Below are 14212 nucleotides of genomic sequence, written 5' to 3'. Positions count from 1 at the left end.
CTAAAATAACGAATGTTTCGATATAGAGGTCAGAACTAAACTGAAATGAAATTTAAAATTAATTGTAAAGTTTGTCTTATCTTTTTCGAAATATAGCAGGGTGCTAGATCTTGCTGAAATATCCATTTCTGCCTTGGGAACATGTTACGAACACTACGAAGCAATTGATCCTTCAGCACATCAACATACGTGTCGTCATTCATGGTTCCCTGTACAAAATGATGTCATCACCCGCACACCATTACGCTTTCTAGGTATTTTGATGTAAGAATCAGGCATTCTGCCTCATGCTCACCTTTGCTTTACGCCAAACGTGGCCAGGCTTGTCAGACATTAAAGAAAAGTGACTTTCGTCGCTGAATATGACTTGTATCCTTTCTGAAATACTCCAATTTTTGTTCATCTTGGCCCACTCCAATCGTTTTTCCACATTGCTTTCGTCAGTACTGGTTTTTTCCTAGGTACTTGTGCCTTCTAACCAGCTTCACAGAGCCTCCTGCGAGCTATTCTGGGACTGGCAATGACAGACGTGAAGTCATTCCATTCTCTTGTAAGTATAGCAGAACTTGCAAATCTATTTTTGCAGCATAATAGTGTCAATGTAGCATCAGCAAAGTTTGATGATAATCTCAGAAGACCACGTTTAGGCATTTTATCTACGGATCCTTTGGGTATGAATTTCTTAATGAGGCGTGAAACAGTCACTCACTACAGTCGCACCGATGAGCAATCTTAACGTTTGAAATGTGTTCTTGATGCATTAAAATAACAGCTTTGCGTTTCTCATGAGTTGATTAACACTTCGACAGCGCAACAAACGAAATGAAATCCTTCACAGACGGAGCGATTTTATAATAAACTACCGGCATGACACAATCATTGCTGGCGATTACTTAGAAATGGATGACACAATAGTTTGAAACTTCTCCACAGCATTTATAGTAGAAAATATCACTTTGAACGAAAAAAAATATTGCTTTTTTGGGGACTTATTAATGAAAAAAGGGAAATTTCTCAAACTTGCAATTCTTTTGACCAGTAGTGAATTAATGGATTAGCTGATAATTACCTTCTGATAATATTTAAACATTGTATTATCGGTAGAAATGTTAAACTACACAACATGTAAGAATTCTAGTTGTAAATTGTAGTAATTCATTAAAAATTGTATTAAAAATCGATGAAAAAAGAAACAAGTCAAGTTAAAAAAGATATTGCTTAATAAAACACGATAGGTTGATCTGGATATTGATGAGTTGAAGAATATAAAATTCCAAAGAAGATATTCAAATAGACTTAGTTGAAATATAAAAACCATGTTGGATTTTGTGTTAACTATGATCATCAATGATTATTGTTAAATATTGATGCATATGCTAGAATAGTTTTATTCATTACAAAGTGAAAGGGTGTCAGAGGTCATGAGAAATTTACTGATAAATAATTAATACGGAGGGTATTAACGCATTTTTAGAGCACTTTTGGTAAAGAATTAAAAAAAAAAGTAAATGTTTTAGATAAAAACTTCTAACAACATCTAAAAGCTTCTAACACAAGCTTATTATTTAAAATAAGAAATATAATATCATATTTTAAAATTTATTCTTGTTTCAAAATGTCACCAGTACTCATGCCGTAGATTGAAGGATATGCATTTATGCCTTCCGAAAAAACAGAATTCTATTCCATGATTCAAAATCGTGAAATGAGTGGCATCATAATTTCTAAGTGCAAAAGAAGCAAATTTTTAATCGGAAAGGGAAAAAAGTCCGCCAATCATTAACTGTCTTCTACTTGGAAAGAAGACTCCAAACGACACCCGAAAAAGGTATATACTGTTTCAAATATTTCTACAGAGAAATCGTTAGTAACAAGAGAAAATCCGCCGACTCAGAAATCAGTTCCTTTCCTTTCCAACTTCCTTTATTTCTGTACTATTAAAAAGGCAGCTTATTGCTTTTGTCTGCTATGAAATGGAATTTGATTAATTTGATGTGATTTAAACCAACAAAAATTCGATTGTTTGAAAAATTTGAACTAGGTAAAGCAGCATTTTTAAAAACTCCAGATGGAGGAAAAGAATTATTTTTATTAGACAGTTATAAAAAAGATACACGATTAGTGAACATACAGCAAGTAATTTTAATAAATAAGATAATAATAATTAGAATAAGAATTATTACCAACTTTAATAAAAAACAGTATACGGCTTTTCAAAAACAACAATTGTGCATTGAAAGTTCATTGACAGTGTTCAAAAATTACTTTTAAGAAAATAGGAAATCATCATAGCTTTTTGATATAATAACTGATATAGCAATAAAATTTTCGAGCGAATTAAAGCAAATAAATTAGTATTAATTTATGATTACATAAGGATTATTGAGTACATAAGGAATAAAAGTATTCAACGAACGAAGCTAATTCAGAAATAAAAGTTGTTTTACCATTTTCAGTTTAGACTTTGAATGAACCAAAATAAATTTGCATTATAAACAGCAATGTAACATTACTTTAAAGAGAAATTTAAGAGACTAGAGAAAGAATTCTAATTTACTACGAATTCAAATTGGAAGCGTTCGATTTAAATAAGTTTCTGTGTATATACAGGATGTTCTAAAAGTCGTTTACAAACTCTAAATAAGTTAAGAATGCAGAGAACAATCAACTTTACAGTGGAACACACGGTCGCATATGCATGGAGAAACCTCTGTAGGATTAAAATCATCCAAGATGTCTTTACAAGGAGAGGTTGGATCTTCATGGTATAAAATAATATGAGAATAATATGACTCTATAAAGACATTTTCTTGTCAGTAAAAGCTGAGATCGTGAATGTATAAGAGAAAAACACGTGTTTGATTGGATGAAAATCTAACTAAGGATTCCAAATTTCCATTTGTTGTCATTATAGATGAATTTTTGTACCAAGGAATGTAAAGAAAGAAAAAATATTAGGGAAGACTAAAAGAAAATTTTAGAAGTCTTTTTCACTCATAAGGAAGCTTTTTTTATGTCGTAAAATTATTCTTTCTAATTATTTTTGCTTTCTTTTATTCTCAAATAACATAATAAGTACCTTTGATTTAATATTTATTAAATTTGTTCTTTTATTCGAATTTATTTGAACTCATTTGAAGTCCGACTAAAAATTGCCAAAATGGTTTCATTTTGAATATTATTGTGGAGCCTTGCGAATTCGAACTCTTTCGGTCATTCAAATTTTTCTCCAATCCCCTGAATTTCCTGTTAACATAATGTTAAAATATCCTCCATAATTCGAATTTATTTTAGTTCCTTCTAAACTTTAGTTTAGTTCATTTACTTTAGATTATTCTTTTCTCATTTTTTGCAAAACGTATTTGTATTCTGCAACTTCTGATGGCTTATATATTTTTTATACGGGGTGTAATGTAGCAGGTCTCCTCCACTCGGTGTACCATTAATTCTGCTACGGCTTTGCCTCCTTCCTTCTGTCACTGACATATTGGAAGGCTAATATCTAATGGCGTCATAGCCAATCTTCTGGGCATTTGTAATAAATAAATATATATTTTATTACAAACATTCGCTTTTCTTCTTCCGGAAACAGAAGTTTATTTTTTAGCTTTAACCTTAACTAAAATCACGCCACTCTCTAGCCCAAAAAAAAAAAAAATATCATTAAACACTCCTTCAGATAAGATTTTTCCATCTAACACCATACTTATATGTTATGATTAAATAAAGGGAAAGAAAACGCAATAAATGGGCCCGTTGCCTCGATTAGATTGAGTTTGTGGTGCGGAAAGCCTCAGTTAGAACTGGCCGTTGCGTAGCATTGATTTTGACGGATGCGCAGAAGAGTACTGCGCTTCCCTCGACTTGTTTACGTCACCACTCAGTAAGTAACATTTTCGTTTGGTTTCACTACCGAGCTCCTCTGCATCGGAGAGAAGCACATTCTCATCTTATCGCAAAAACTCATCTCCATTTAGCAAACGCTTTGAAAAGGTGAGCTTTTATAATATTGTCTTCCTCTTGTTTAAAATTGTCACTCTTTTATTTCTCAAGAAGTTGTCTTTACTGCTGCAATGCAGTCTCACCAAACTGCGTAGTTGTATTCAGGTAGAAGAAAAATGGTACAGTGTTTGTCTTAACTATTTTACAATATGGTACAAAATGGTTACTTGGAATTTTTTTTCTGCTGTCGAGATCTTTCGTGACTTACACATAAAAGCATTTAGTGACTAATGGGAAAGTTATTGTGATTATAATTTATGTTTTATTTATTTATTGAGTTACTTGTCAGTTATTTTTTACAAAAAAATGTTTACAAACATGTATAGTTCTTTGCGTTTTTTAGGCAACAAGATGAAACGCTGCATTTTATTCTTGGCAGTATTAGCCTTACTTTCACCGCTGTGCTTGTCATCTCCAGTGCCTAATGGTATGTTGAACTTTTAGAAAATATTATTCTCAGAAAAGTAAAAAATTATAATTTTATATTACTTGTAAGGGTAATGCATTAATATAAATTCTCAAGTAAAGCGTTTATTTAGAAATAATAATACAGTGATTTAATTCTTTAAGGGAAAAAACAAACTTTTGCTGCTTAATCTTTGTGTGTATTAATTTAGGTAAAGATCTTGATAAGTTTCAATATCTAAGTAAAAAATTAAATGCTCAACTTGTACATATATATCTGAATAAATTATATCTTGGATCTTTACTCTGCCTTCTTCCTCATGTCGCTTACATTTCGTAAAAATAAATAATTAATAGTAGTGTAGTTTCATAATAATAGCAGACATTAATATTTTAACAAGATTTGACAGAACATCCTTGATTTACATTTCTTTCTAACATCATGTGTGTTTTATATTGAAATACTTACAGGTGTTCTGGTTTTGAAATGAAGAGAAATAATTTTTTCCCTTCTGAAAATTCAGTACAGAATATCCCATATTTTTGTTTTAATAAATTGCGTTGAAAATGTTTTAGATAATACTCACAAGAACTTGTTTAGATAATACTCACAAGAACAAGAGTTTTGTTTCACAGAGAAATATATATATATTTTTTGTATTTTTGTATTTTATGTGATTTCCATCATCAACATTGATTTATTGATTTATTAATTATAAATTCGAATAAAAGAACAAATTTAATAAATATTAAATCAAAGGTACTTATTATGTTATTTGAGAATAAAAGAAAGCAAAAATAATTAGAAAGAATAATTTTACGACATAAAAAAGCTTCCTTATGAGTGAAAAATACTTCTAAAATTTTCTTTCAGTCTTCCCCAATATTTTTTTCTTTCTTTACATTCCTTGGTACAAATTTCATCTATGATGAGAACAAATGGAAATTTGGAATCCTTAGTTCGATTTCTATCCGCCATTTTTTAAAAGAATTTGTTTATAAATATCAGGATGACAAATTATAAAGCAGAGTTCGACTTTCTTTTTTGAATCAAAGATCTTAAAGACCAAAGTGCAATGAATTGCTGTTTTCTCTAGAAGATATTTTAGAAGCTTGCAGACTGTCACATAGTATAATCAATTACAGTATAATGACGCCTATTTATTTGTGCAGTAATTCATGATGATGCAGTAATGCAAATATAAGTTCAAAGCCAAGGTTATATATCTTAAATTTGATACATTATTCAAAATAATAAGTTATTTCGACATCTATAATATTATCATAGTCTGAAATTCATTTTGAAATTATTATTTAGTGTTACTTATTTTAAATTAATATAAATCTTTCATTCAAACATTTTCTGGTCCTTTCCTTGAATATCTTAGAAAAAGCCTTCACATGCGTAATCAGCTTGAGAATCAGTAAAGACGCCTAAAGTAAATGTTCTTATTGAAAGAAATCTAACACATAACAATGGTATGTTTTCACACACTTATAGTTACAGCAAATTTTAATTATTCCGCATTTTAAACGTTTATACTTTTTCTACTTCTTTAACTTTTAGTATTTATAATTCAGTAAAAAATAGCATATTATTTTACTTTAATCCTTATCAATTTTTCGTTATGGTTTTAACGGAAGTAAGTAACAGATTAAAATTTTTTTAGCCATTCTGCAGTTCAAATGATTTTGAATGTCTAACTACTCATTTGTTCATTCAATACGTTAACATATGGCGCAAAAATAGAACCCTCCATATTAGAGTTGTAATTAAATATATCTTTTCTTAAATATTAAGGATATTTTTAAGTAAATTTTACCATTAATTTGTGCCTTACGGCCTTTTATATATTAAAAAAGAAAAAAAAAATTCCCTCTCCCTAAACTTATCTAAGAGTAACATGCCTCTCGTACGGAGGGTGAAACAGATTAGAAAAAAAATCGCTCATATTAATTTGAATAATCTATTAGTTGGTAAGTATTTAAATAATTTTTTAGGTTTTTTAATATATACAGCTCTTAGGCGCTTCTTATCGCATAGAAAGACTAAATATATTATGAATAGAAAAGTATTATTTAATAATATGAGATATATTAGCATTGATTTCTAGTGAGCTTATTAAGTATTGATTTTTTATGTTAGACCTCGTAAATTCAAAGTAGAAATTGGTAGCATACCAGAAAATGTGTTAATAAAATAAAAGAAGTATTGAACAATGTAACCTTTCGAATCTTCTTCATTAAGTTTATAATGATTCATTGCAGAAATAATAAGTCATTACTAATGATTATCTTTCATCAAAAAAAAAAAAAAACATTCTGAATCGGGTAATTTTTTTTTAATCTTATGAATCAGCAGTGCAGTGAAACTTGGTTGCTTCGAAGCTGAAAGGGCCACAATATAAAATTCGAATTATCGGAAAATTCGAAAATAATTATAATACATTAAGTTAAACCTAGCAATAAATATTTAGTCTCATAATTAATAGCTTAATTAAATAAAACTTAATAATAAATTAAAAATAATAAATAAAGCAGTAAGAGTAAAAATTTAAAAAACAGTATATAGGCGACAAATAAACATTAAAAAGCATTTTGAATATATTAGTTTTACTATAAAACTTCCATATAGATGTTAAACTTATTTAATTATTGAAAACAATTAAGAAATAAGAACTTAATAAAATTTATTATTAAAAAAATTTATTTAACTTCTAATTAATCATAATGAATTCGAATTGTAACTAATATTTTAATATGATATTAATAAGAAATATAGAGACCAGAAAAGAAAACAGAGTTATTGATGAATCAGAATTAAAACAATCTGGAAAGCAAAAGTAGATTCCTTTACATCCGAGTTATTATCTGTCAACATAAATTGTTGATGTTAAAAACCGTCTAAATTAGGGCGTGAAAATCACTTTTCAGCCTCTAACTTCTAAGATATTGCAGTTATCGAAAAACTTCAAATACAAAAGTTGTTCGTATTAATGAGACACTAATTTAGCTAGCTGGATTTATTTTTCTTATTGTATTTATTATTTTATTTCTTTATTATCTTCAATATTAAGAAAGTTATATCGAAATGAAAATGAGTAGAAATGACCATGATCGGTAAAGAACTGAAGAAATTTTCCCGAAGTATTGTTAAGAGAACCATTTCAATAGGTAGTCTTCCTATAGGAATCTACCTTAAAAAACATTCGACAGAACCAAATTCCACAGTAGCAACCAATAGATGTTTTGTCATACACTGATTGTAAAGTATGTGTTTGCCCATTAATTATTGTAGCAATAGTAAAAGTGGAAATCATGCTGCTTAACGCAGCACGGTGCTAATGGTACAATTATTGCTAACCTATTATGTAAGCAGTAAAATTTCACAAATACCAGGAAAATAAAACCTTTTGAAATGGCGCGAAACGACGCCTCGTTCTAAGAAAGATTATTAGATAATGCGAAAATTATCAATTCTAAAATGTCTCTGTCTCAATTTGCTTATAGTTCCAAATCTAGACCTTACCACCAAGACAACGCATACCATTTCATTGTTGGAAGAATTGCGTGAAAAATTATCCATTAAATATTTTACTTGATGTTAATGTTTAGGAATGAGTCATTTTATTTTTCTGAGTCTTGAGAGAGCAGCTCAACGTTTTAAAAATCACAGATGTTTCTGATTAAAGTTAAGTTATTTAAAATTCTATTATGAAAAATCTACCATTTTATTTAAAAAAAAGGAATCTTGTTCCTTTTTTAATTTTGTAAGAAGAAACGTTTCGAAACACTCGCAGAAATCTTTAAAAAACTTTCAAAGTAAAACAATTCGATTCAGTTTATTTACTTTGCACAAGTTTTTACTAGACTTATTAAAAAATGACACTATTTTTCATGTTAAATTGTCAAATGAAGAATATTTAATAGTGTGGTAAACGTAAAAAGTTCCTGAATGATTGCAAAAGGGAATCTTCCTGTGGGTAGATAATAGTTTTCTACAATATCCGAATATTTTCTTTCTTAGCACTTTCAAACCTTTACTATATTTAGTCTTCGATCCATTTTTAAAACAAAGGCGAGTAAATCTATTTATATGGGTGGAAGGAAATCAGAAAACAATAAAATACTTTAATTTTGAGCTCCAGTTTTATTTGAAACTAGCGTGCGTTGTATAATGCAATAACTTTTTCATAGACTTAATGATTTTACGTTAAAGGGGTCCTCAGATTCATGGTTTGCGATGCGCTAAACGAGTCGGCATTTCTTAAAGATGGCATTCTCAGGTTTAATTGTCCGCAATAATCTAGCATACTCTCCCACAGGCGGAAGATTGTGCTGTGTTGATAATCTACATACCTAGTCAGCTCGAGAAAGCTTTGCTAATTTCGCTTTTGGTTGAATGCCCGTGAAAGGATTTTCATTCCCTTTTAGTCCTTTACTATGCTAAAGCTGTAAAACAATCGAAACTTCATTAAATACAATTATTATCTAAATTCACTTACTGTTAAAACATAAAGTTTTATATGTAGCAGTTTGATGCATTCATAAGTAAAAACAGTAGCAATTGACATTTCATGTTTCGTTTTATAATTTTGTACAACTTTTAAGATTGTTTTTAGTCTAAGAATCCTCAAACGTTTCTACAAACATTATAAAAATTCCAGACTGATCTAGCAGATCCTTTTAAAAATATCGTAAAGTGATCTAGAATACTCAAAAACGTTGTAGAAATGTGCAGAAAGCTCTATAGAATGAGCCTTGATGATGACTGAAAATATTCTATAACATTCCCAAATATTCCTACATTTTTTTAACAATATCTCGAATGAAAGAAAATGTCCTAAAATCTATAGAATGATGGACATTTTCAAAAGTTTATGTAATGTATAAAATTTAAATTGTTTAAAAATGCTGTAATATTCCCAAATATTCGAAAATGACTTGAAATGCTCCGAAGTGCTCTAAAAAACTTTTTAGAAACTACACAAATGCTCAACATGTAATAATGTTCGAACATTTTCTAAAATATTCCCATAAATTCAGGAATCCCAATCCTTCTGATGTTTTTTTCCGGGCCTCTTCCTTTTTTCAGTGATTGCGATAAAGATATGAAGGAAGCACCGACAGTATTTCTGCTGAACTAGTAAATCGTAACTGCCTCAAGTTTAATTGAAATCAGTTTAATTGTTTTAAAGAAGATGTGGAATAAGCATTCATACAGTGACTTTTACCAGTATTATGATTAGAGAATCAATCGCAATTTTATTCAACAGATTCGAACTATTTTATTTTTACTGAATTTTTTTGAATAATGACAAATATATTATTATTTAAATTAAAACGCTTTAAAAATATAGAGTATCGGAGTTTAATTTTCACAAAGCGAAATTTGCTTTATTCCCAAAACTTTTATATGCCGCAAATGTGTAATTGGAAATATTGCTTAGCCACCACTTATGGACGAACAAAAAAAATGGAAAAACAAAATTGCGTGTTTTTTCCAGTAATGTCAGTTCGCATTAGACAATTTCCGTCACACGTAGATTTGAAATATTGCTTTGATACTTACCATTCACAGAGGGAAAAAATAGAAAAACAATATTGCATGTCATTTTTTTTTTTTACTGATGACAATTCGGGCAATATTAATTGAAGACATCAACACTATTCCAAACATATAATCTGAAACGTAACTTGGATACCACTCATGGGGAAAAATCATCATCTAAAGAAGAAATATTGTATGCTTTTTTTCATTGATGGCAATTTGGATTATCTATAAGATAATTGATTTCTGTGGTCTACTTGGTTTTCAAGGCATAAAGGTTATTGGTCCCGGTATCTCCCAAGATAATGAGGAAGTAATTGCGTTTGATGTAATGAAACCAGAAACTACTGCCCATTCTCTTCGACTGAATGCATCTTATTCCTTATGGGAATAAGGAAGTTGCTATGCTTCTTTATCGATTGACCCTTCGCTCTGAAAGTTGTCTTTTCTGCAGTAGGGGAAATGTTTGGCAAACATTAATATTATTTGAAGATGAGGTTCACTTCACCTAAAGAATTGATTTCATAATCGATTCATATGCTTTTAGGAGAATGCGTTTCGAAAGCTTTATCTTTTGAGATTTTATGCACTCATGTTCAGAAAAGCTAATGATCCGGTAGAGTGTTTTTTTATTTGAACTTTTGCCATTAGCGGATATATTTTGATAATTTAGATTTGCATATAATTTGCAAAGTGAGAACTTTTTGTGATCACGCCTATTTTTCCTAATTCAAGTATCTTTAATGTTTGCATTTTCGGTCATTATTTAAATGATTATGTTTATTGATAAGTATAGTATTGGAAAAGACATCTCAGCTTATGAATTTTAAAAAATTCATTAGAATATAATGACATTTATGTTGTAGATTTGTAAATACAATGTGAACACATTTCTATTAATGAGGATATACTTTAAGTCTTTATTTATGTTATTTAAGTCTTTATTTTATGTTTGAGGCATCTCTGATGGAATTAGGAAAATTATCGGACGAAAGATATCAAAAATTTTAAAAATTTAGTTTTGATGATATTTTTATTTGATTTTGCCGATCAGTTCCCCTCCCCTAATTTATGGATTTAAAGTAAAAACTAGCTACATTATAGATTAGATTTAGATACAGATGAATTTTTCAAGACTAGTTAATTTTATGGATTAGATTATTGTGTCATGTCTACGTCGGATTACGCTTCGTAGCCTTTGTAAAATTTTAACTACCCCAAATATTTCTTAATTAGTTAATTATTTAAACATAAAACGGTGAAGATTAGCTGATTTGTAACTGATGAGATCACAACAAAAACTCAATTTACTTAAGAATTCGAATGAAGAAAAACTGGCTCAAAAATTGAAACAGCAGGAAAGAACGACAATATTAAGCATAAAATCGCTATAAATATTTGCTTTTAGTATGAAAGAGTTTTAATGAATTATATATATTTAATAAATAGGCAACAAATATAATGGAATTTGATTAATTCGAATGGGTTATAAAATTCTGTTTTCATAAATCGCCGATAAGTAACATAACAGAATTCTGAGAAATCAGTGATCAACCATATCAGATTGGACAAAGCAGTGTTTTCATATTCTTTTGTTGAACTTGAAATGATTCAAGTTTGTAAAGATGGAATTTCGTTTTCAGTCATTTCGTGATGAGCTAGAGGATTGAAATTTTATATTCTTGTGTATTATCGATGATATTTAACATTTAAATATATTAAATTAATCATTAATTGAATTAAATTTTGATTTCATCGCCAGGCACTATCTAGTAATGAGTCTGTGAAACAATAGATATCATGATTAAAAAGCAGTAAATGACTGATATAAGAAGTTTTTGCTGCTTAGCACTCTAATTACATTCTTAAAATTTTTTTAATTAAATTTATAATTAACTAATATTCTCGAGTTGCTAAGGTTCCCGCTTTTTACGTGGTGTATTTCAACGTATGGGGATAGCAATCTAGCGTGTCCTTACAATTTTTTCGGGCACTGTAGTCTATGAAATCAGCCAGGCTTAGAATTTAATAATAATTCTATATGTAATATTCTTTCATGTAATTATAATTTAAATCAAAAAAGTGGTAAGAAATACTTGATTTACACTAATGCATTGTAAATTTCAGCCGCAAATGATGCAATTTTTGTTCAATATTTGTTACTGAAACCGAGCATTAAGCACCCTAGATTTCTTTTGTATGTTGCTTTATGTAACTCATTTTGAGAGTTAACGTCAAAGAAGAACTTATATGCGATAAGAAAGGGACAAAAAAAAGTTTTGTTTTACATATCGGTTTTAAATCGTTTTCAAAGTTGTTGACCTCATTTACACCTCCAATTATTTGGAGTTTGATGTGATGCTATCAGTACTAAGTTTCATTTATACAAACTTTTCTATTGCCTGTTCAATGTCAGTGCTATTTTTTAAGCAGTTCTTTCAGTACGTAATGCCTAAAGTTAGAAAATTTTTATTCAGTTAACATGAATAATCTTTCATGATTAAAAAAACCCAAAAACAATCGATCTGTATCTGATATTTTGCACGCTCATTGAATCTTTAATTTTTTTTTTATTGCGAAGGTTTTGATCAAAGCGATTTGAATATTTCTCAGAAATACTTGCATAAAGCTTTCTCTTTTCTTTTAAAGTATTAGAGTCATCATAATGTTGGAAGAAATTTTTGTTTGAACGACAAATTTACTATGCCTACATGAGAAATTATGCATTCATTTCTTTTTCGTTTTAATTTACTTTGTAACATTGTACATCGGATATTACTTTCCTCATTTGGAAATCCATGGTTGAGTAGACAGTTCTTAAATAAATTACTTAAAAAATTTTTTTGGAGATTTTTATTGACTAAGACAATTTTTCTCATTTAAGTCGACGTTGCCCATTTTAAAAATATAAAGAATTTTTGTTATTGAAATATTTTTTTAAAACATGGATGGAAATCTTATTGGTTTGTAGAACAGTATGAGATCTATATTTTAATTAAAATAATTAATAAATAAAAATAAAAATAAAACTGTGAAGAAACTTCTATGAAATACTAAGTCTAGCGTAATCTATCTAATATCTGAAAAAACAATTTTTGATTAAAATCTGCCAAAACTCATCTTCATTATTTTCCCATTATCCAAGAATAACAAGATGTGTGATATTATTCCATATTTTTATTAATTTATAATACGACTATATTTTATTTAAATTTACATAATCATTTATTTTTACCTTTGAAAGTTCCTTTTCTATGTGATTGTGTCTTTTAGCGAGACTCAAATCTTGAGTCTCACAAATGCATAAACTAAGTTTTTGATCCATTTGATCAAAAAAATAAACTAGGTTTTTGATGAATTTTGATCCTAGGTTTTTATCCATTATTAATATATTTGAGGAGAGATTAGTTGCTTTTTTCACAACTCGCTAGCTGTTTTTTAGCCCTTTAGGATACTAGTATCGTTTAAAAAAAAATTGGAATAGAAAGTATTTTTCGAAGATAAAGGAAAATTAAAAAGAAATTTGAGATCAGTAAGAAACTTTCCGAAACTTCTTTTTTATATTCTCCTGATGATGTAGTTTTTATAAATTGCTCTTTTCACAGGTAAGGTATGATGCTTAGAGGGAAGCAATATCGTGTCGTTTTTACCTGTCGAATATTTGTAAATTGTAACTTTAGAGTTTTCAGAAAACCTTAGTCTCCTCTAAACACATCTGGACAAGCGTTTCTAACTAACAAAACATGGGCCTAGGGTATTCAACCAATCACGACGAAATGGTGTGGAAATTTTTGGAAATGGAAAATTTTGAGGTGATATCTAAGCTCCTCAGGCATTTGTCGTAGTTTCGTTGGATGAACGTTTGGGCGTTTTAGTATTGACGGAGCAGACCTGCTGCAGACTGATACTAATCATTCTCATTGATTGCTAAGAATTACTCAAAGTGAAGGGGTACAAAAGAACAGCCCAATTCGTGATCACAACAGATTAAAATATAAATTTAATTCAAAGGTCAATAACAATAAATAAAAATGAATATTAGAATGAAATTCTGATTTATTTTGATGATGCTTAACAAAGCTTCAAATAGAATCCGAGGTAGGTTTACCTATAGAAAATTCGTGTTGACTGTTAAAGAGAGAAGTTTTCAGAAACCCTTATTTTTCATTGATTTGCATATTTTCTACCTATCTTCAAGACATTTAAAATTAATTATTATTTATTATTTTTTTGTAAACGAAGATGAACAATGCT

The 14212-nt window shown here is 29.1% G+C and overlaps 1 protein-coding gene across 1 annotated transcript in view; it reads left to right on the top strand.

Annotated features, from left to right (window-relative positions):
* Positions 1-3893: 3893 nt before the first annotated feature.
* LOC129961004 (uncharacterized) overlaps positions 3894-14212 on the top strand; it is a 29198-nt gene continuing 18879 nt past the window's right edge. Inside the window, exons 1-2 of the mRNA XM_056074795.1 lie at positions 3894-3993; positions 4346-4429. Coding sequence (XP_055930770.1) covers positions 4354-4429 — 76 coding nt within the window. The 5' untranslated portion in view covers positions 3894-3993; positions 4346-4353. The remainder of the gene's footprint in view (positions 3994-4345; positions 4430-14212) is intronic.

The sequence above is a fragment of the Argiope bruennichi genome, chromosome X2 (assembly GCF_947563725.1).
Source record: "Argiope bruennichi chromosome X2, qqArgBrue1.1, whole genome shotgun sequence".
Lineage (NCBI taxonomy): Eukaryota > Metazoa > Arthropoda > Arachnida > Araneae > Araneidae > Argiope > Argiope bruennichi.
Note: the sequence above shows the minus strand (reverse complement) of the source record. Positions and strands in the feature narration are given on the sequence as shown.